The 24,616-nt window shown below is 39.2% G+C and overlaps 1 protein-coding gene across 1 annotated transcript in view; it reads left to right on the forward strand.

The window, feature by feature from the left end:
• NAV2 (neuron navigator 2) overlaps window positions 1-24,616 on the forward strand; it is a 197,750-nt gene that overhangs the window by 111,670 nt on the left and 61,464 nt on the right. Inside the window, exon 9 of the mRNA XM_081343733.1 lies at window positions 19,347-19,485. Within this exon, the coding sequence (XP_081199859.1) occupies window positions 19,347-19,485 (139 nt within the window). The remainder of the gene's footprint in view (window positions 1-19,346; window positions 19,486-24,616) is intronic.

Raw genomic sequence — 24,616 nt, forward strand, 5'->3', positions numbered from 1 at the left:
ACGCTTGTTGTGCTTGAGGACATCAGCCATGCTTTATATGTCATTAAAAAATATGATCATCCTGTTGCTTTTGGGACCCAAGTATCCCAACAAGCAGGCTTGAATTGGGCCTGTTGCTTTGTAGCAAGGGAGAGATGTGAACAAAGCTTCCCTAGATGTTCCACTTTTATGTATTATGCTGGAGGTTCTATAATTGTACTGGACTACAAAAAGCATGCCAATCGAATCTCTCTCTGTATGGTTAGGGTGAGCAAGCAATTGCTCCTTCTCACTTCATGTCTACCACCTGGTGGACATTTTTATTTCTTAGTTATTCAGTGCTCTAGAAGAGTATGGTATAATAATCAAGCCTCAGGCAAAGCTGTCTTAAAAAACCCATTTTCTTAGTTAATGTTAGTGTTTTTTATAAAAATATTAATATTAAATAGTAATTGTAGAAAGATTATTCAGCAGATCTCTATAGAAAGGGATGCTATTCTAGATCCTTTTGAACAGCATATGAGTCAATAAGAAAAACAGTGTCTACAGCTAATCTAGGTTTGGTTAGTAAATGTCAAGATCTAAGTTTAAGATAACAGTTGAGGCTTTTGTATTTCACTGTTCACTTTTTCTAGCCTGGATCTTTTGCAATGTTTAACCTAGGTTTATTTATTTAAACTGATGTAGTGTAAATACAGTTGCCTTGAAGTCTTCAAGAAGACTTTCTTCCTTCCTATTTTTATTATTTTCCTCAGTTTTTCAGATTACTTAAATTTATTATTTTCTTTCCCTTCCCATTCTTCTACGCACTGAGAACAAGAATAGAATCTTGGTTAGGTGTCAATTTCTCCTTAATTGCTAGATTCATTTGAGCCTCTGCCTCCCTTTAAATGCTAGACTACAGGCCTGAACTTTTAACCTTCCTGTGCATTTTTCACTCTCTGGGATTTCAGTATAGGTGGCATTGGACAGTAACATATGCTGTATTAAACACATGCATAATTATCTTAAAATAGAAAGGAAAAAAAAGCAGTGAGCAAATAGAGTATATTTTGAGTTTTGAATTCCCTTTCCAGATGACAGATTACCTTGAGGTCAACAGACATTAAATTCACACTTGACTTATGCTCTACTCTTGATGACTTTGTCCACACAGCTAGGTAGTTTTCCTGGCAGGAGTGCTGAAGTGATTGCCTCTTTTCTTCTTCTGGGAGATGATTTGATCTAGAATTCTAGGACTTTCTAGAAGCCACCTATCCCAAACACAAATCAGGTCTTCTCCTTTGTATAGGACAAATTTGAAGGAAGGCAAAAGGTTGCAGCAATACACCATATTTATTTTATAAGAATGTCTAACATAGGTTCCAGAGACATTTCATTTGGTTTTCGAGTTTCCTGGATTCTTATTTAATATTTTATTTTTTCCTTTTTTTGTTATAATTAAAACAATTGAAACACACAATCAAAGTCAGGACAATACATAGTAGATATATGCAGCAATTGAGAATCTTTTTACCAATGATGGTTCAGAATATGTGGTAATAATGCTCACAAAACACCTGCTCACAACATGTTAGAACACCTGCATCTTTTCCTAAGATGCCGCCCTACAATCCCAGGAAAAGGGACTGCTGTTTTATGGTGTTGCAAACGGAAACTACATTTGTGTTTCTGTGTATTCCAAACTGCCTTTTTAAGGCAGAGTCCAAGGCATTGCACCACCCAAATATTTAGGCCAGTATGCTTTGTTTTATTTTTAAACATGTATAAACCTCCCCACAATCTTTCTTTCTTTCTTTCTTTCTTTCTTTCTTTCTTTCTTTCTTTCTTTCTTTCTTTCTTTCTTTCTTTCTTTCTTTCTTTCTTTCTTTCTTTCTTTCTTTCTTTCCTTCTTTCTTTCTTTCCTTCTTTCTTTCTTTCTTTCTTTCTTTCTCTCTCTCTCTCTCTCTCTTTCTCTTTCTCTCTCTCTCTCACACACACACACACACACACACACAGAGAGAGAGAGAGAGAGAGAGAGTTCTGCATACTTAGAAAATGTGCTGAGTTTATAGAAAAGTTCAGGGTCTCTTTGTTTTTCAGACTGATGGGCACTTGGCATCCAAATGCAGTCTCACAGGCCCTGTGATGAATGATAACACTGAGAATAAACACAAACTATTTGCTCATATTTATCCTTTATTTTACTTTTATTTTGTTTGGTGAGCAATCACTGAATTTCTCTACATTGCTTCAGGGAACGTTCAGGCAGACATGATTAAGACCAGTTTATGCCTCTGATCTAAAGTCCAGAAAATATTTACAAATGTATTTCAGATCTGAAATGTTAGCTACAACCCACTAGAAGTGTCAGCATGACCCCTGGCTTATACCTCGTAAAACTACAGTACATCTGCCATCATAGGAATATGGTGTACATTTCTGTGGGATGCAAAGTAACAAAGTAGGTAGTGGTTAATAATACATATGGAGTACATTTTATATTCTTAAGAAAGCATCAAGGAACAGTAATGGCTACTAGAACTATATGATTTCAACAGTTAGAGTTGGTTGGGAGCATTTTATCCCCAGCCTTAGCATGTGCTTTCCGAAGCACATTCAAATTGTCTTTGTTTCTCCTTGGGTATAGTTGCATCACATAGAGGTATTTATGGGTTTGTCCTTTCTCAGAGGCACAGTGTAATAGAGCAATTTAGCTGATAGCAAGATCAGAGGCTGCAAAAGACCAGCAGTTCACATTGCAATTGAAAACAGAATCAAAATCAAAACCCAAAAGATCAGAATCAGAGACTAAAGGTGAATTACTAAGGAGTAAGAGATAGGATTTTCACTAACCAAGAGAAACTGGTTCACAATGTAGAGCCTGAGAGATGAACATTGTTCCATCATTGGTGATCAGGAAGCAAAAGCTGATACAGCTAGAATTTCTGGGACTCAATTTCCCAGCTATTAGCTGTCAAGTCATGGGGACAGTTGTTTCCTTTATAAGTAGGATCTTTACACTGTAATACCATGGATAATGTACAAATTTACATATTAATCCAACACACATTTTGGCAGAAGCATGAAAAAAGACCGAAGAATTCCTAGATTGGAGAGAGTGTAGCACTACTATTCTGATTTAGTGCTGGAAAAATGTTCTGTATCTAAAAAGATTTTTTTAAATTGACATATCTATTATGATAATCACAATAATCTCTGCACTTTTATCTCTAAGAAGAGTTATTATATGGGTTAGGTGTTTGTGCCTTAAAACCTTTCACACTCAAAAAAAAAACCTATCACCAAAACAGAGGTTTTTAGCTACGTTACTACCATTATCTATGTACAGACAGTCCTCAACTTACAATGGTTCATTTAGTGACCGTTCAAAGTTACAATGGCACTGAAAAAGTGACTTATGGCTGTTTTTCACACTTATCACCATTGTAGCATCCCCACTGTCATGTGATCAAAATTCAGATGCTTAGCAACTGGTTTGTATTTATGATGGGTGTCCTGGAATCATGTTTTGTGACCTTCTGACAAGTAAAGACAATAGGGAATCCATGTTTATTTAACAACCATGTTACTAACTTAACAAATGCAATGATTCATTTAACAACTGTGGCAAGAAAAGTCATAAGATAGGGCAAAACCCATTTAACAAACGTTTCACTTAACAACATACATTTTGGGCTCAATTGTGGCCGTAACTCAAGGACTACTTCTATACGTAATACTTCTCATGGTATTCCCTTTTGAGGTAATTGCACTCTTGAGAATGAAGTCCTGGACAGTCCTTTAAGATATGGTATATTTAATGGGACTGCAGACATAGAGTGTCTGAGAAACGTAGTGTAAGACAAAGAGGATTCCTTCATTTGTAAGCAGTTAAAATAGCTGGAGGGAAATCTTTGTATTATTGAAATAGAATCCTTTGGCATGTCATTTGCGTAAGAAATATGAGAATGTCAACCAAAGTGAAACTGGAGGTCAGCATATAAATTAATAAAGTCTTTGAGGGATTTTTTTTTTGGGGGGGAGAGAAATCATAGCACCAAGTGATTTATTCATCACTGAAAGCCACATTACTAAAAAAAAGTGCTATGGAAAGAAAAGAGCTAATTTAGGTTAATAGCATGATTATGACAAATACCAAGCTATAGAAAATTAGCATTCCCCTCTAGTGTAATTGCAATTAGATAAATTTAGGTTGAAGAATGCTTTTTTAAGCAGATTTGTTGGTGGTTGATTGATTATACCCTGGATATAATGGTTCAATGGTTCCCAGCCAATGTGCAGAAAACTAACAAATGGAACCTCACAAGATTTAGATGAAGGAGAATGAAGTGATGAAGTGATTTAGATGAAGGAGTAAAAAAGGATGCTTCTTAGATTGTAATTTACACAAACTAGAGGGACTAATTTCAGAGAAGATAGAAGTTTTAATATATTTGACAATAATACAAAATCAAATTTGACAGACCTTAATGTAAAAAGTGCATTTAAATTGAAGTGTCTGTGGAAATTCTCAGTCATCCAGGTCATGGTTGTCCCAAAGGTGCTTTTTTCATGAGGCAACTGGACTTTCTTGTAAAAAACAAAAACAAAACCCAAGTCCATTTGCCTTTGGGATTTAAATGGAAGAAAAATATAAACAAATATAAAATATAAACAAATAAACAAGATGGGTGATACCTGGTTGATACTGTCGAAAGTAGGTGGTATTTTAATAAACAATAAAACATAAGCCAGTTACCGGTATATTTAAAAACCTATAAAGTGATTCTGCATTATGTAGTGTTCAAATTGTATCCTTCCTTCTCTCCTGCCTTCTTATATAAACACTCAGTATGACTTATATATCATACGGCAGTAAGGCAAAATATAAAACATCATATTAAACTGTGCAACTCAGTGCACTTAAAAAACAGCATTAAAATCCAAAGATTGGCAAAATAAGTTCATTGTAATTTTTCTAAATACTGGGCAATTGGGAGTCAATCGTGCCTCCTTGTAATAAGCATTCCATAGCGTGGGAACCACACAAGAAAGGAACATTCATTCATTCATTCATTCCCCTTACATTAGGTAGTCAAGCTTCTGGCAATGGGGATATCTTCATAACTGTGCCTTTTGCTGATCTAAGTAAGCAGGCAGGATCATAGAAGACAGTTAGGCCATAAGCTTTTCAGGGTAGTAATTCTAACTTGCTTTGGTCAGGGATGCCCTTAATTCTAGTCATTGTAATTTAAGAAGGATATCAACAAACTATAATGCATCTAGAGGACAATGAAGTTCTTTAAGGACCAGGAGACCAAGACCTGTGTTGAAAGGCTGGAGGAGCTGTCTCTATTCACCTTATAGAATGGGTGTTATAGCCATGTTCAGATATGTCTATTTTAATTTAATAGGACTAAAAGTGTTAATGTTCTAGAATATTTTGACTAAATATTAGCCAATACTGCTTTATTTTCATACATGCACAAATTAACCAGAGTATCCTTTAGTGTGGTGATTACATGCATCTAACAGCTAAGATTCATCAGTAAACTGGTTCATGGTCCATATCAGCAGCCTCCTTGTTGATGGGCAAGTGCCTTCCAATGGCTGCTGTGCTCTTTGGCCTATAGACCTGCCAGCTGCACCCATAGAGGCAAAATAGGCTCTGACCCTTTAACGAAAAAGTTTGCCGACCCCTGGTCTGAGATAATATGGTAAAGCAAAAATTATTCAGTTCCTTCTGCTATTTTTCTACCATGTTATGTGAACACAGCCAGCATGATTAGAGTATTGATATAGAATTGAGGACAGGTCTCAACTCCAGCATCAGATTAGCTGGTGTCTGAAACAAAATGCTGGGCTCAATGAGTCTTGGTCTGACTCAGCTATGCTGTACCTGTTCTGACTCATTCTTTATCTTCCAGTGTAACTTGTTTATATTTGACTTATAGAATTTGTTTAGAAAAAATAACAGGCAGAAAAATATTCTCAATGCTAGAGGTTTTCAAACAGTGTTCGATTAAATTCTGGAGTTGTGCAAAATCTTGATGAGGTTCCATGAAAGACTAAAATCAAGTTTATTCAAATATAGATAATTTTCTGTCTCTGAAGTTGTCCCTTGACCAGGGTTCCAGAGTTTGTTTGTTTAACTAATGGTTTCTACAGCTTGAAAAAGTTTGAAAAATCCTAATTTTTGGCATTGCAAGCTCCTAAAGAAAGTGCAGGTTAACATTTGTTTACAAGTTTATTTATTTTATTTATTTATTTAGTTGCATTTATATACCACCCTATTCCCTGAGGACTCAGGGCGGTTTACAGGGAATTAAAAATCCACCATACAAAAGTTAAAAAACCAATTAAAAAATATTAAATTACCCTGTATACATTAAAACCCGGATTAAAAATTTCTCCTCAGCCTGGGCCTGAGAGCTCAAAGAGCCAGGTCTTCAGGCCCCGGCGGAATGATCGGAGGTCGGGGGCAGTCCTCAGCTCCACCGGCAGCTGGTTCCAGAGGGCAGGCGCTCCCACAGAGAAGGCCCTATCCCTGGGTGTCACCCGCCGGCAATCTCTCACCGGCGGCACCCTGAGCAGACCCTCCCTGTGGGAGCGCACTGGGCGAAGGGCGTTTGATGCCGGCAGCAGGTGTTCCCTCAAATAGCCCGGACCCAGGCCATGTAGGGCTTTATAGGTAATAACCAGCACCTTGAATTTCACCCGGAGGGCAACCGGAAGCCAATGCAGCTTGCGGAGTAGAGGTGTTACATGGGAGTATCGGGAAACCCCCATTACAACTCGCGCGGCCGCATTCTGCACCAGTTGAAGCCTCCGAGTGGTCTTCGAGGGCAGCCCCATGTAGAGAGCGTTACAGTAGTCCAAACGGGAGGTCACAAGCGCATGAGTAACTGTGCGTAGGGCGTCTCGGTCCAGATAGGGACGCAACTGGCGCACCAGGCGAACCTGTGCAAAAGCCCCCCTGGTCACGGCTCCTATGTGATCTTCAAAATTGAGCCGTGAATCCAGGAGGACGCCCAGGTTGCGAGCCCTATCAACGGGGGGTAACACCTCACCCCCCATCGTTAGAGGTGGAATAACTTGGTTAACCCGAGATGCCGATATGCACAGCCACTCAGTCTTGGCGGGATTGAGACGAAGCCTGTTTCTCCCCATCCAGACCTGAACCGCCTCCAGGCACCGGGACATCACGGAGAGGGCATCGCTGGGTTGGTTCGGGGTGGAAAGAAAAAGTTGGGTATCATCAGCGTACTGGTGATACCCCACCCCGAAACCACGAATGATCTCGCCCAGCGGCTTCATATAGATGTTGAACAGGAGAGGTGAGAGGACCGACCCCTGAGGAACTCCACAAATGAGAGACCTCGGGGTGGATCTCTGCCCTCCTGTCAACACCGACTGCGAGCGGCCCTGGAGGTAGGAGGAGAACCACCGTAAAACGGTGCCTCCCACTCCCAACCCCCTGAGACGCCGCAGCAGGATACCATGGTCGATGGTATCGAAAGCCGCTGAGAGATCTAATAGGACCAGGACAGAGGAGCAACCCCTGTCCCTAGCCCTCCAGAGATCATTCACCAGCGCGACCAATGCCGTCTCCGTGCTGTATCCGGGCCTGAAGCCCGATTGGTACGGGTCCAGATAATCAGTTTCCTCCAGGAACAGAGGGAGCTGATGCGCCACCACACTCTCAACAACCTTCGCCAGAAAGCGAAGGTTGGAGACTGGACGATAGTTGTTTAAAACAGCCGGGTCCAAAGCAGGCTTCTTGAGAAGGGGCCTCACCACCGCCTCCTTCAAGGCGGCAGGGAAGACACCCTCCTTCAAAGAAGCAGTTATTACTGCATGGAACCAGCCTCGTGTTCCCTCCCGAGCCGCATAAGCTAGCCAGGAGGGGCACGGATCCAACAAACAGGTGGTGGTGCTCAGTCTCCCCATGATCCTGTCCACATCATCAGGGGAAACAGGGTCGAACTCAGTCCAGATAACGTGCTCAAGACCGCCTGATTCCTCCACGTCAGACTCTGCCCAGTCAGAGTCCAAGCCGGTCCGGATCAGAGCGATTTTGTCCGCCAGATGATGACTAAACTCCTCGGCTCGTCCCTGCAAGGGATCCTCTCTCACCTCCTGATTAAGGAGGGAGCGAGTCACCCTAAACAGGGCGGCCGGGCGATTATCTGCGGACGCGATAAGGGAGGCAAAGTAGTTAGACTTTGCCGTCCTTATCGCCGCAAGATAAGACCTTATAAAGGTTCTTAACTGCAATCGGTCGGATTCGGATCGGCTGGATCTCCAACCGCTCTCTAGACCTCGTCTCCGACGCTTCATCTCCCGGAGCTCCACAGAGAACCATGGGGCCCAACGGGATCTGCGCCGAGTCAGAGGTCGCGTGGGTACAACGCAGTCGAGTGCCCTGGTGGCAGCCGTTTCCCAGGCCTCCACCAGAGCATCGACTGGGCTGTGGGTAAGGGTGATAGGTATAGGCCCAAGCGCCCTCTGGAACCGGTCCGGGTCCATTAGGCGCCTGGGGCGGAACCACCTGGTCGGTTCCGCCGCCCAGCGGCGGGGGATGGCATGACGGAAAACCAGCCTCAGGAGGTGATGATCTGACCATGACAGAGGGGTGATGGATGGAGAACCCCCTCCCAGATCATCCAACCACTGTCCAGACAGGAACACCAGGTCGAGAGTATGATCCCCCTCGTGAGTAGGGCCCTCAATAACCTGGGTCAGGCCCATGGCTGTCATGGAAGCCATGAACTCCCGAGCTAACTCCGACGACCCCCCCAGTGATGGCAGGTTGAAGTCACCCAGGACTATAAGCCTGGGGAACTCCACCGCCAACCCTGAGAGGGTGTCGAGCAGCTCAGGCAGGGCTGTTGCCACACAGCTGGGCGCCAGGTATGTGAGCAACAAGCCCAACTGAACCCGAGGACCACATCTCAAGAGGAGGGATTCACTCCCGGCCATCTGGACAATGGTGGCCTCCCGGGGACACAAAGTCTCCCGAATAACCACTGCCACCCCACCACCCCTGCCCTGAGCCCGCGGCTGGTGCAGTACCCGGAAACCCGGCGGGCATATCTCGGTGAGAGGCACCCCTCCCTCCGAGCCCAGCCAAGTTTCCGTGATGCACGCTAGATCCGCACGTTCCTCCTCGATCAGATCACGGATGAGGGGAGCTTTGTTAACTACGGATCTAGCGTTAAAATAGACCAACCTGAGCTCAGGGGCCTGATCACCCTCATCCCCGGGTAAGAGGGCGCTAACCGGAGGGTCGGAGCGCGCCACCGCTCGGAGATAGCGGGGGCGCGATCCCAGATGTTGATATGGCCCTCTGCGCAGACACCTGCTGCCGTTCCCTATCGCCGTGGGGATTTGAAGCCCCACCCCCACATTCTCAGAACCAGCAGCCACCTCCCCCAACCCCGTCCCGTCAGGACCTCTAACAGGACCAGACTGAGTCTGAGTAAAGGCATTGTTTGAGAAATTTGACGAAAGAACACTGCCTTGGAGGGTAGCAGCTCTTGTTAATTTCAGATCACAGGGCACCTGACAGTTGCCTATCAAAGGTGTTATAGCATCTCTTTATCAGCAGAAAAATGCCCAAATAAGTATTTTAAAGATATAGCACAATGACACTGATTTAACAGAATCTGGAATTAACCTAAACCAGCTTCCCTAATATGACATCCTACAAACAAAATGGAATTATACTTTCCAGAATTCCCACCCAGCATTACCATAGTTGTCTAGAAAGTTTAGGAAATGCAATTCAAGCAAACATGGGCCAGATTTTTTTAAATATATAAATAAATTATGAAGTAATGCTTCACTATATTCTTATTATAGCTTTTAAGCCATTGTTGGAGGGCCATTGTGGAAAGGTGACTATAGAGTTGCTTGTGAAGGTGTGATGCCTGACATATTTGAAAATTATGATTGATGATGTGCTTTACATCTAGAGATTTGTGGTGGGAGGGTGATGGCTCAGCAGCTAAGATGCTAAGCTTGTCAGCAGCAATGGGGTGAGTGTCATTTCTCACCCCAGCTGCTGCCAACCTTGCAGTTCGAAAGCATGCAAATGTGAGTAGATAGATAGGTACCACTTTGTGGGAAGTAACAGCGCTTCATGATATCATGCTGGCCACATGACCATAGAAATGTCTTCAGACAGTGCTAGCTCAATGGCCTTGAAATGAAGATTAGTACTGTCCCCTATTGTCAGCAACGAGTAGCAGACTAAAATCTGCAGGGACTTTTTCTTATATCTAGAACTAAGGAGGCTGCTCATTTGAATGAGCAGCGTATAAAAATTAGCAAGTAAATAAACTTTAATGTTTTAAAATACCCTAAAATTTAAACTGAGAAATAATCTCGGGGATCAAGTGAATGAATCAATCCCCAAACTTTTTTGTTGTGTTATTGCATTGATATAATCATTAGTTACCCTTTGGGGCCCTGAAAGGATGATGTGTCATTTTTGTTTAGATCACAATTTTATTATTTCATCATTGTTTACTGGTTTATGTATTATTTGTATTCTTTCTACTGCATTCCATGGGTGTATTCTATAAGCTACCCAGTTGAGTTGAGCCATATAAATATTTTAAATAAAATAGATTATACAGACATTCATTAAGGTATAATAACTATAGATCAACAGATACTGGAAACATAAGTGAAAGTTAAATTAGCTCAACTCTGTCAAAATTACTCTACCCCCATCTTTGGGACTGTGTTAGATGGAAATTATGGGAATTAAAGTTCAAAGCATCTGAAGGCTGAAGAAGCTGAAGAAGATTGGCAAAGCTGAACATGAAAATCAAGTTTAACAAAGCAAAAATTGTTCTTGTAGGGAGAAATATGAAATAATCTAGACAATAAAAATTCCACAGTCCTTATTGGGTATACATAGTTTAAAATGAGAAATGTCTTGGCAGTAATAAATGGGTTATTATGAATCTTATTTCTTTACAACTTTAGAATTATTTGGTTTGCTGGTGGAATCTAAAGCAACAAAATCTTCAATTGAGAGCAGTGCTCAATAGTGCTTTTAAGTTATTTTGTTTGGATACTTGGCATGGTTTTTAATATTATTTTAACGATCTGAAATATATTTTTAAGCTTGCATCAATGGGGTTATTGTTGCTTGCTTTTAACCATATGAAATATTGTGGTTCAGTTACTTCATTGTTATTTGGGAAATTATGTTTGCTAGCTATTTTGAATTGTTGTCTACAATTAAAAGTGGTAATATTTTTATTACTCTTCTGATAGGGCAGAATAATAAATATTATGATGTATTTAAATGTATATGCTACCTGATTTCCAATGATTCTGGGTGGTTCACAAATAAAAAATTGAGAGAAAAGCTTACAATTACCTTGAAATCATATTTCTTTAACTGTAGCATAGAACAAGTTACTTAAGGAATTGGGTATGGCCAGTCTAGAGAAAAGAAGGACTAAGGGTGACATGATAGCAATATTCCAGTATTTGAGGGGTTGCCACAAAGAAGAGAGGTTCAACTTATTTTCCAAAGCACCAGAAGGCAAGACAAGAAGCAATGGATGGAAACTAATCAAGGAGAGAAGCAACCAGGAATTAAAGAGAAAAAATTTGTGAAAGAATGGTGAATGGGTTAAAAGGAATGTAAATCAAGGAAGTCATAGTTAAATGGAATTAATGTGATCCTCAATCAAAAAGCAAAAAGTTTAAAGAACAGAAGAAGTTTTATTAATGGGTTTATGAACATGGTGAAAGTGAAGATGGCTTGCAGAGAAAGAAAGGTATGGGGGTATAGGGTAGCTATAAATCAGACTTACTTACATTTTCTTTTCTATTGCAACTTATATTTCATTTCTTTATTTACTATCTCCATTATTTTTCTGTGCATAATGTAGTAGTAGTAGACGTAGATTTATGTCATTTCAACAATATACAGTACAGTACACAGTGAAACAAAACAACGTTTCCCCAGGACCAAGGTGCTACATCAGACAACACGAATCAAAAAAAGAACAGAACACAAACTACACATAACTCTAAACTAAAAACTTTAAAAAACTACAAATACAAGTATTTATAATTCCAGTTTCTTCGTGTTGAGAATTCTAATGGCTTGTAGGAAGAAACTGTTACACAATCTGGATGTCCGAGCCTGAATGCTCCTGTACCTCTTTCCAGATGGCAAAAGAGTGAAGAGTGTGTATGAGGTGTGTGTGTAATCAGCCACAATGTTTCTGGCTTTACAGATGCAACGTGTGATGTAAATATCCACGACAGAGGGAAGAGCAACCCCGATGATCTTCTCTGCCATCCTCACTATTCGCTGTAGGGTTTTGCGATCCGAAACGGTGCAGTTTCCAAACCAGGCAGTAATGCAACTGCTCAGGGTGCTATCAATAGTCCCTCTGTAGGAGATTGTGAGAATGTGTGGTGGAAGCTGTGACTTTCTCAGTTTCCTCAGAAAGTAAAGATGCTGGTGGGCCTTCCTTGTTATGGAACAGGTGTTGAGGGACCAAGTGACATTCTCCACCAAGTGAACACCAAGAAATTTGGTGCCCCTTGCGATCTCCACGAAGGAACCATCGATGTTCAGTGGAGAGCGGTCATATTTTGTCCTCCTGAAGTGAACAACCATCTCTTTCGTTTTATCTACATTCAGAGACAGGTTGTTGGCTTTGCACCAGTCTATTAGCTTCTCCACCTCCTCTCTATATGCTGACTCATCGTTCTTGCTGATGAGACCCACCACAGTCATGTCAGCAGCGAACTTAATGATGTGGTTCGAACTGTGCATTGCTACACAGTCATGTGTCAGCAAGGTGAACAACAGGGAACTGAGCACACAGCCCTAAGGGGCCCCAGTGTTCAGTATGATGGTGTTAGAAATGTTATTCGCGATCCGGACTGACTGAGGTCTTCCAGTCAAAAAGTCCAGAACCCAATTACAGAGGGAGGTATTCAGGCCCAACAGGGCCAGCTTCCCCATCAGGTGTTGGGGAATAATAGGGTTGAATGCTGAACTAAAGTCTATGAACAGCATACGTACATATGAGTCCTTGTTTTCTAGATGAGTGAGAGCTAGATGGAGTGTAGTAGAGATGGCGTTATCGGTGAAACAATTTGAGCGGTATGCAAACTGCAGTGGATCCAATGTTACGGGCAGCAGGGTTGCTTGCCCTGATAGGGAATGCCATGATGGTTAAGTTTGTTTATATTATTTTTTTAAAAATATTCTAAAGTTATATGGCTATCATGACATTGATAAGATGGTCTGATCTCTCTTTAGTTGCTTTGTGCTCATTTATATATGGAAAACCTATTTCTCAGCCAAGGGCCACACTTTAACCTGTATATTTGGTCATTTATTTATTGGTTGGTTAGTTGTGAGAGAATGCTGAGATTTTGCAGTTTTGGAAATATACTGTTAAAAGGGACAGAGACAAAATAATGGCTATTTTGAACAAGCCGGCCTGGTCTAATGTGTTTGGGGTATTTTAATTTGTAATTTGTAATTATTTATTGTAATGGCCTAGTTCTATTTAATCTTATTTTTAACTTTTGTATTTTGTACTTTTATTGTATTTTTATTGCCCAGTACACCGCCCTGAGTCCTTCAGGAGAAGGGCGGTATAGAAATTAAATAAATAAATAAATAAATATTTTTCAAATAAATTTCAGGGGTATGATCTTGGAGGCCCTTGGAGATTATTGCATAAGTGCTAGGTGCCTGAGTTGCTTTGCTTGTTTTATTCCCAAAGATTTTAGCACATTACAGTTCTCATTTCATTTTTTTTAAAATGCCAATTAATAATGTCACATTTTTTCTATAAGCATGCTTACAATTGTTATTTATTATGGTCTGGCTTTGGGTTGTTGATGGTATCATTTAGACAAACTATTAATTATGGTTGAACAAGATTTAAAAGGCCTCATAAAGACAAGAGCTGATAAATGAGTTGTAATCAGGTACTTATAATGGACAAAAATAACACCTTATTATTACTCAGTTTTCAAATGCATTCTTCCTTTATTAGATTGTTTAAAAAAATTTCCTCTTAAATAGATTGAATTAATTCCTTAACACACACACACACACACACACACACACACACAGAGAGAGAGAGAGAGAGAGAGAGAGAGAGAGAGAGAGAGAGAGAGAGAGAGAGAGAGAGAGAGAGAGAGAGAGAGAGAGAAACCAAAAATACGAATCCCAGGCATGTTAATGCTAGAAAAGAATACTTGAACACCGGGATAGAGTCAAAACTAACCAGTTTAATATACCTAGCTTTTGTTGGCCAATTGCCAACACCGTCAGAGTAAAATTGCCGGAGATGAGGGAACATGTTTATACTTATGGAGAGCGCCTTCAAGGCAGGACCAAGATCTCTTGGCCGCACGACCCCATTGCATCATAATAGGTAAATGGGGGGGGAGGAATCCCCAAAAACATCTAACATGGAGACATGAGAGATGACAGGAGAGCCGGTCGCGGCAGAAAGAACAGCCCACGATCCACCCCTGACAACAGGCATCCAGACACATTCGCATTTCATGAGGAGGGTGCAATGCCCCCAACCTGAGATCACACGGACAAGAGTGAGTGCGAGGCAGCTCAGGACAATATGGCCGGTGGAGGCGAACAGACCCGTGACGTGCTCTGTGAGCAGAGCGCAAAAAACGCCGGCAGTATAAACGTGTTCCCTCATCTCCGGCAATTTTACTTTGATGATGTTGGCAGTTGGCAGTTCAGGTCTAAGGTTGGCAGCTGAGACCAGCCCATCCACTCAAAACACACCCCCACCCAATCAGAACACAGCCCCCATTCAAAACACCCCCCCACCCAATCAGAACACAGCTAACCCCCCACCCAATCAGAGCACACCTCCACCCACAGAACACACCCCCTCTGGCAGTTTAAAAAAGAGGAACAAACAGCCACTACCACACACTTCTCCCAGAAGAACGAAGCTGAAGCCACCAGCCTGAGGATGACGGATGAGATTTTGTCGAAACGTTGCTCTTATACCTTCAATTCTACATGGGGAAAAACCCAAATGACCAAAGATCTACATACAATATATATGCTAGAAAGCCAAAGTGAAAAAGGTCTTCTTTTTGCAATAAGATCAAGAAGCTTGATGAAAAAGCTGATACATGATAGTGTTTAAATGATGTTTTAATACACTAGGCTAGGGGAAGGTTACAAAACATGACCTTTTGGTTTTAAATCTCTGGAGATGCAGAGTTTTAAAAGATAAAATTATTATTTCCCTAATTTATTTTTTCAACTTGCAGCAGCATGTCTTCATTTAACCTGCAGGCTGATGACACAACTTTGATAACAAATCCCATACAATATTGTTCTTGAAATTCCTCATACCATGATGTCAGTATTTGATGGAGTCCCAAAGGGGCACAATGGGAACAAATTGTTTTATGGTATAATTGAATGTGCTCTGTGGCCTTTTCCTTCCTTTAAAAATTCTTTTTTATACTGTACTAAAAGAAGTGAGTAGCTAATCTTTTAGAAAAAAAGGGAAATTAGCAAGCAAATTCCCAGTTTGAAATGCAACATGAAGTGTTTTAGAAAGAAGGCATTTAGAAAGTTACCAATATAAATATCACAAGGTCTTCCTCTCTGAAGTGTAAGGTAACCTTTGTGGGAATTTTTAACTACAAAGAGAGTTACTCTCAAACTCTTAATATATTACTTAGTAGGTATACAAGAAAGTGCCTTCCACCTCTTTCCAGTTCAGTAAACCTCTTAATAGCACCTGAATGTCATTCTTGGTTGGGAAGAATTTTTGAAAAATATATACACCTGACTATCCTAGTAGACAAATACAAACAAATCATTAAAGTGATGATATTTCTCAGAAATAATTATGAGACTTCCATACTTGGTTTGTAAGTCTATGAATAGCTAAGCAATGCTGAGAAGTAACATTGGAGACTGTTGGAGAACAGCATATACGTATGTTCTTAAAAATTATTGGTTTTATCATCCTACTTTTCTGAAGAGGCTGAATTCCTGAGGCTGGCTGCACCCAGCAGGGCTGAATTTGGTAATGTTCATAATCAGCCATCACAAAAGTGATTGCATGCAGAAATGATAGACTTGAAAATTATGCTTGTAAGTATGTATTTTACATATCATAGTTCTAAATATATATTCATATTAGATCTAGAGTTTCAAGATTATACATGTATATGCGAAGTTGCTCTGAACATAATCAGCAGCATTTATTCTTCTGTAAAATTATGGAAAGAGTAAACTTGCTGGCTACAACCTAGAAAAATCCTTCAGTGATTGTTAATCAGAATATAGTTAAGATTGGGAAGCTTCTTGTAGGGAAATCATGCCAGGATGACACTCTGCAAGGCACTGAGAGGCATTCTCCAAGGCAATTAGTTCATTCTGTATTTTTATGTCTGATATCAGCTTCAGAATTTGGGGGAAAGGAGATTTCTTGTGATTCTGATTCATAACACCAGGAATTATTTGTTTGTTTATATGTCCTATTTTTAAAGGATTGACTCCAGACAGACTCATAGGAGTTAACAGGCAACAAGTATAGTAAAATAATCAAACTTTAATAAATTATAAATGGATTTTTTTTTCACAGTTCATGGAGGGCTTGTTAACATTTATTTGAAGAAACTATCCATCCTCTCACAATTTTAATGCTTTATTTCACAGAATGTATTCCAATATTTTTTCCAACCTTTTTAAAGTTGTGCTTTTCATTAGATAGAATACGAAGCCTCTAAATACATGAATTCAAGTATCCAACATACATTTCATTTGATTGATCAACTGAGTAAAAGGAAGTTATAGCTGAATAGGTTTTTAGGTTCTTAATTGCCTCAGCTAAATTGCAATGATCCTATCTTTGCTTACAGAGCCTGGAAAGCAAGAGAGCTATTGTATTTCCCTTTTCTATCCTTACCTTTAGACTTTACTGAAATACATTTTATCATTTGTACCTCCCACAAATGTCAGTTGAATATATTACAACATAAGCATTTTTATGATGTAGTACCAACAGAAATATATTCTTGTGGCTTAAGGAAAAAAAACATGGTACAGTTCTTTAGCAGTGAGTATTAGATTGTATGGCCTGTACTTTTCCTGTCCTTTGTACTTTCCATGGAAATATCGTTAGTTTTGATATATATTGCATTAGTATACTATAGTAGAATTATATGACTGCACAGAGATTAAATCAATGTCCTTATTTTTCTCAATTCAAAGAAATGGCAGAAAACTCTATATCCCATAAACTCAGAAGATAATTAGTGTTTGTGGAAGATTTTTTTTCTGCAAGAAAGAAGAGGAGATTGCATTCTGAATCAATAGTAGGAATTAGTACATCTGACCCAAATCATAGTCTGCCAGTTATTTACTGAAATTAGTAGCTCAGTCCCAGATCATATCTTCTGAGTTCATTTTTCCCAGCTACTGTTTATGTGACACATTTCGTAATAAATTGCAAACAGCTGGGTGAGTACCTAATAATTCCCTAGGGCTGCCCGTGAAAAATGCATAAATATTCATATTTTTTTCTTTGCAGTTGTACAGTATTCAATGCAAAGCATGTAATATGAAAGTTACAACAGCATGTGTAGTTGCATTACTTTCTGGGCTACAATCACATGTTCAGAGAACTGCAAATTTGCATCTGTAGTTTTCAACATGCTAATCCTGCCTTTGTACTTGGTAGAAAAGGATAGCTGGTTATTTAAAAACTTAGGGATATGATCATATGGTTAAACTGTTGGAAATTAGAGCCAGCATGCCCCTTTTGGATACACCTCTTATCCTATATTGCACTCTGCCAATTGCACCTGAATTTAGAATTCTGTATATTGAGAAGGTTGATGAAAGAGCAGATCCTCCTGTCAGGGACATCTATGAAAGGTGGCTTGCACACACATGCACTTTGACGGCATCCCTGGGGAACACAAATGAGTTCCTCTTTGAAGCAGTTCAAAGTTTGCTTCATTCGATACTTTCTAGTTTCTCAATCATGCCTATCCAGTTCCCAAGGACCCCTTCACCCTGCTAAATGTGATATTTCCCAATACTGCTTGGTGGTTGTAGAATATCATAGCTTTGATACATAGGTATTCATGCACCAAACACTCTTGGCAATTATGCTTAATTATGTATATATATTTTTCTTAATGGTATATTGTGGGAAGCTTCTCTGAAATATTGGTAAAATTGAGACAAAGGAAATGTTCTCCATAATTTCTCATATAATTAAATAACCAATAGTGCCATGGTAGATTGTTATTTGATGGAACTCAAGTTAAGAGTTAACCAGACTTTTTTTATATATACGGTATATAAGAAAAATAATGCCTAAAACTAAGAAAACCTGTATTGGGAAGAACACACTGAGTAAATAGAAGGAAAAGAAAGGAAAGAAACCATTGGTATATTTTAAAAAAGAGAAATACAGGTGACCTTTGAGAAAAAGTAAAATATCATTTTGAAAAAAATCAAGGTTATTTGATATACATTTTAATAGAAATCATTTATATGTTATAGTAATTTTTGATATAGTGCTGCCTTTACATGAAATATTAAAGGTTTGCCAACAATTGGTCATCTAAATAATAAAAGGCATAATATATTGCTATATATTTAAGATTCAAGATACAGCAATATCAGGATACAGTCAGTAAGAAAGCAGCTAACTTTGTGAGAATTCTAAATTGTGAGAAGAGGTGGCAGTGAGATTTTAAACTCTGCTCCCCTTCAGAAACAGAAGAAATTCAGCCAATTTAAACATGTAAACCCAGCTGTACCACAAGCCCATGAACAGCTGGTCTGCACAAGTTCCAGCACTGCTGCTGATAATAATAATAATGAAGATAAGCTGAAACTTTGATCCCCATTATTGGTGAGCAGAATGATTGCCTTCAACACAAAATTATGGTAACAAGAAATGCAGTGCATCTCTGTAAAGCATTTTTAAAGTTCAGAAACTGTTATTTAATAATTAAAATAAGAACTAGTTGAATATTATGACGACTTCTGAATTGCTGTTTTCAAATTCAGAATGATTTACTTCATTGTTCCCCAAATTGCAGCTGCTTCTCTTGTTCCTTTCAAGTTTTGTAGTAGCATTTCTTTAAAAACAACCTTATCTTTTTAAAAATAGGTCTAAAAGCAGGGTGAAAAATTACCTGAGATGTTTGCTTAGGATATTGCTGGATTACGTTGGAAGATTTTGAAAACAGCTTAAACTGCTTTAGATCTTAATATTTTCTTAAAACACTGCTTTTGTGTGTGTGTGTTGGTGGCTGCTTGTTTGAGTTATCTTTATGGGGATTCTTTTGCCTCTCTGCAGCTGGGATGACAGCAGTTCCGTCAGCAGTGGTATAAGTGATACCATAGATAACCTCAGCACTGATGACATTAATACAAGCTCCTCCATCAGTTCTTACGCCAACACCCCTGCATCCTCACGGAAAAACCTAGAATCCCAGGTAAGGTTTCTCTTAAATTCCATGTAAATTATAATATTGCTGAGGGCACTCACCACCCCGAAAGCTAGTTTTGTTGTTTGTAACTCAAGTGCCACCTAATGAGAAGGAAGGACTCACTAGAGAAGAGTCTAATGCTGGGAAAGATTGAGGTCAAGAGAAGAAGGGGACGACAGAGAATGAGGTGGCTGGATGGAGTCACTGAAGCAGTAGGCATGAGCCTAAATGGACTCCAGAAGATGGTAGAGGACAGGAAGGCCTGGAGGAACGTTGTCCATGGGATCGCGATGGGTTGGACACGACTTCTCAACTAACAACAACAACAACTAAAGAGAATAAATAATTGAAGAATGTCAGGGCTGACCTCTAAATACATTTACTAATTGAGCATAGCTACAACAGTTAGAAAATTCTGATGCTTGCTTTGAGAGGTGACACACACAGAGCAATGGGGCCAAATTAGAATAATGAATTATCCATGCTAATGTTCTTGCTTAATGTTGTACAATATTTCTATTTATGTGCTTACATGGCCAATTGTGTGATACATGGCTGAAAAGAGGTTGAGATAAGAGAGAAACATCTGAATGTCTTATCTGTTGATTTGTTTGTACTGGCACTGACTCTCTTCATGTTCAGCAAATGAAGAATTATATCCAATACCATCACCCATCTGCAGAAAGAATTGGATTATAAGTATAAATCCTTCGGTTCCCCACCATCCAGTCAAGGCTGAAGAAGCTTCTTGGATGATAAGTGAAACATTTTCAAAGAAAAAACAAAAGTCCAGTTTCCTCTTGAAAAAAGCACCTTTGGGAAAAGAATTGGATTGTTTCTCTCAGACAGCCTCCTTTAGATCCTTAAATCTTTAGAAAAAAAATCAGAGATAGTTTAGAGCAGAGTTTGAGAATATTTAGCAATATTTGTATGTCTGAAACCCAGTAATATGGTATTAAATGCTGTAATGAATACACAATTGTACTCACACAGACACTTCATATTTCAGAACTGGCCATACTGTTTTATATACATTAATTAAGGAATAGAAATCTAGTTTTGGTCACGCAAAAGCTCAAGTGTTATTACATTGTCAGAGGAAATGTGAACACTTGCTATTTAATTAAGTATATTCTGATTTTCTAGACCTGCATGTGGCTACAAGCTAAAAGCAGCTTTTGGCAGCTTTTCACAAGTAAATTATATTCTAATGTTACTTTCTTGTTCATCAAATTTTCATCCAACAGACAACATAGTAAAGAATCCTGAATCAGTTAGAAATTTTTAATAATTCTCTACCTCTGAACTACTAACATATAAGTTGAGATCATATATATTATTTGTGTTGCTTTATATATAGCACATATAATTCTTGTTAAGCACAACACACACACACACACACAAGAGAGAGAGAGAGAGAGAGAGAGAGAGAGAGAGAGAGAGAGAGAGAGAGAGAGAGAGAGAGAGAGAGAGAGAGAGAGAGAGAGAGAGAGAGAGAGAGAGAATCTATGGGGGGTGTCTTCCAAACAAGGGTCGAACTGTATATTCATTCAAACTTACTACTGTATAAATATTTTGTTATTATTTTACTTCATTCCCCCACCCCTTTTTGATTAGAACCAACATTTACTTTAATAACAGTTCTTAATGTATCATAGAGTTGCCATAAAGTGCTAAATTGCTTTTGTACATCGGTGCAAGAATCATATTACTCTTTGTTCACTTGAGCATATAGCCCTGGTTGCATGAAAGAATTTTGCCTCTGGTTGTAAACAAGGGGTTTTGTTGCTTTAGTTTCAACTGCTAACATTAAATTCTAAACGTGTGTGTGTGTGTGTGTGTGTGTGTGTGTGTGTGTGTGTGTGTGTGAGAGAGAGAGAGAGAGAGAGAGAGAGAGAGAGAGACGCAGCTTGCATTTTCCTCCCACAACTATTATTAATAGAAAATTAAAATAATTTTCCCAGAATTCTCTGCACACCTTTCTTAGCAAATGGAAACCAACCCATAAAAAAGTTTTCACAATGTTCTGATTATCACACCAATCCAGATGATGAATACGATTTATTGGAAAAATGGCTGCATTTCTTGATCATTTCTGAGCTTCACTCTGGCAGGAGAAGTTGTAGTAAGAGGCCCATTTTAGTCTCTGGTGGCAAAAAAATCAGGAGGAGTTTGGCTGCACCTTTTTGAGTACATGTTTTATTAAAAAGCTGGTGCCTTTTAATAAAATGTGTAAGCTGAAAAACTGCTGCCAGACTTCTTAAAGTGCACACAAAATTTATTTTGAGGCATATTTCTCCTGTTCTTGCTTTTCTACTCTGCACTTTTTGCAAGTATTTTCTCCATAAAAGATCCATTTTTCCTTTGCTGCTTTCCCGTGTTGTCATATTTTTGTGTGCATTTTTTTCCTTGTTTTGAGGACCACATCTTAAAACTCAGCAAAGTACATCAGCGCTTTGAATTCACAGACTAGTTTGAAAAGTACAAATTAGATAAATTCACATCAAAATGTGAATCACATGAATTTCTCCTCCATTCAATTGTCTTTACAGTATAAAAATGAAAAGCAATGAGATGGACTAAGTGTAAATAGGAAATCTCTCCTTTTTTAATGTATGTGTCTTAACTATAAATGAACTAAATCATCTCACTTTCTGAGAGAATTCAAAAGCTGGAACAAATATAACTTTTGTATAGACTTTGTGTGCTAAATTAGAAGAATCACAAGTATTTTGCTAATACCAAGAAAAAAAATGTAAATCTGTGTCCAATTATTATTCAAATATTAAATGAGATTATTAACCTAGGCCTGCAAAATTACAATCTATAGCAACAAGTTTCTTTCAGCTGTTCTCTGTTTTTTTATTGTTTAACTAGATACTGAAATACAGTACACTACTTTTAAAATGTGCCTTGTGCAGTTTGGGGAGAAAAGAACAACCCAGTGTTAAATAGATAGGCTTGCATATGTATTACAGAGTGCTGGCTGTTCTTACCACAGAATAATCTGTGTCTATGGCTAAAATGTATATTGAAACTTTTTACACTGGATGGAATCCAGTTTGATTGCTCCATGAATGGAAGGAATTGCTGCTTGCAGAACAAGGGCTTCATTCACCAAAGGAACTCTCTGTGTGCTTCCTTTCACAGAGTGATTGCATTAGATGCTGACCATTCTGATTTTTCTGCCAAAATATAATTCACATTCTGCATTTAAACTCCCGCCTCCCCTGCCCCCAATTAACTGAAACTAATTGCCACATCTTTGGTAGAACTGTTCCATGCTTATTCCCTTTGCTTAATTGGTATAGTTGTATCAGGTGGTTTCGGATGAATGGACAGATTGCCTCCAACACTTTCATTCCATGTGCAGAAAGTGCCCACGTTCTCGGAAAAGTTATCCTCTGGATGCTTTCTTCAACAGAATTTTATTCCATGGAAACATTCAGATATAATTCCATGTCTGGAACAACTGGGGGAAGAGACAGAGGGAGTTCTCCAGATCTGTTTTGTGCTGCTCAGTGGCATTTCAGATGCCATTTCCAAAAGGTGCCTTGAGGTGGACAGGAAGGAGAAAAGTCCTGCTGCTTTAAAGTATTGCCAACAAGTGTTATACAGGTAGTCCTCGACTTACAACAGTTCATTTAGTGACCGTTCAAAGTTACAAAGGGCACTGAAAAAAGTGACTTATGGGAATTTTTCACACTTAAGACTGTTGCCACATCCCCATGATCACGTGTTCAAAATTCAGACGCTTGGCCACTGACTCATGTTTATGACCATTGCAGTGTCCTGGGGACATGTGATTCCCTTTTTGCGACCTTCTGACAAGCAAAGTCAATGGGGAAGCCAGATTCGCTTAACAACTGTGTGACTAGCTTCACAACTTCAGTGATTCACTTAACTAATGTGGCAGGAAAGGTCGTAAAATGAGGCAAAATTCACTTAGCATCTGTCTCGATTGTGGTTGTAAGTTGTGGACTATCTGTTTTTGTCACACTCTCACACCTTCTAATCTAAAGCATTTTTGGGGAATGGAATCCAAGACCTTGCATAACCATCAGTGTTTTAGAATCTGATTTACAATCAGTCAATCAATATCAGCAATTTATTTAGTGCATTTGGAATCTAAGCGTCGCCTTGCAGCTAGATGGGCAGCAAAAAAATAAATGAATGACTGAATAAATAAATTTCAGCAATTTATTTAGTGCATTTATGTCCAGTCTTTTTTCTATCAAGGACTTTAGGAATATACACATAATGTTCCAAATGGAAGCACATCTTAGTTTTAATTTGGTTGAATTGACAGCCACACTATATATACATATGGTGTATGGAGCCGTGGTGGTGCAGTGGTTAGAATGCAGTACTGCAGGCTATTTCTGCTTACTCCTGGCTGCCAGCAGTTTGGCAGTTCGATTCATACCGGCTCAAGTTTGACTCAGACTTCCATCCTTTTGTGGTCGGTAAAATGAGGACCCAGATTGTTGGGGGCAAGACACTGATTCTGTAAACTGCTTAGAGAGAAGGCTGTAAAGCACTGTGAAGTGGTAAATAAGTCTAAGTGCTATTGCTATTGCTATGTGCCTCAGCTGTTATTTTTCATAACATCCTTCATTACTGATTTTGAAGTACCTGTTTCTTGAAGGCAAATCAGATGTTACATGTTGATTAATTTCCAAATAGCTTTTATAAACTGGAAAAGTCACTTTTGGGATGAGTAATTAGAAATAGAGAAGTATGGGCGTTTCTGAACCTGCAGCTTCCTTGCTTCAGATCAGCCATTCAGTGGAGTTTCCCCCCCCCCCCCTCAGTAGCACTGCCTGTTTCAGTTCCCTAGATCCAGGCATATTAATTTACATATTAGTATGTACATTAGACAGGCTGGTTGCTAATTACCTTTATTTTATATGAACAACGTGATTGTTTTTCATTTTTTAAAAAATTCAAAGCTTTTGCAGACAAGTCAGTAGAGTTTAAAATTTCTGTTTGCAATTGTTTTAAATAGGCTAATATTATTATTATTTTGCATTGTTCGCCATTAAAAGTTTTTATCTAGCAATTTCAGTGCATTTCAGTCCCACCTTTGCCTTGCACTTTTAAGAGAGGACTACGTTCCATTGTAAGCAATAGTGAA

This window comes from Vipera berus (genome assembly GCF_964194415.1).
Source record: "Vipera berus genome assembly, chromosome: 1".
In the NCBI taxonomy this organism is placed as follows: domain Eukaryota; kingdom Metazoa; phylum Chordata; class Lepidosauria; order Squamata; family Viperidae; genus Vipera; species Vipera berus.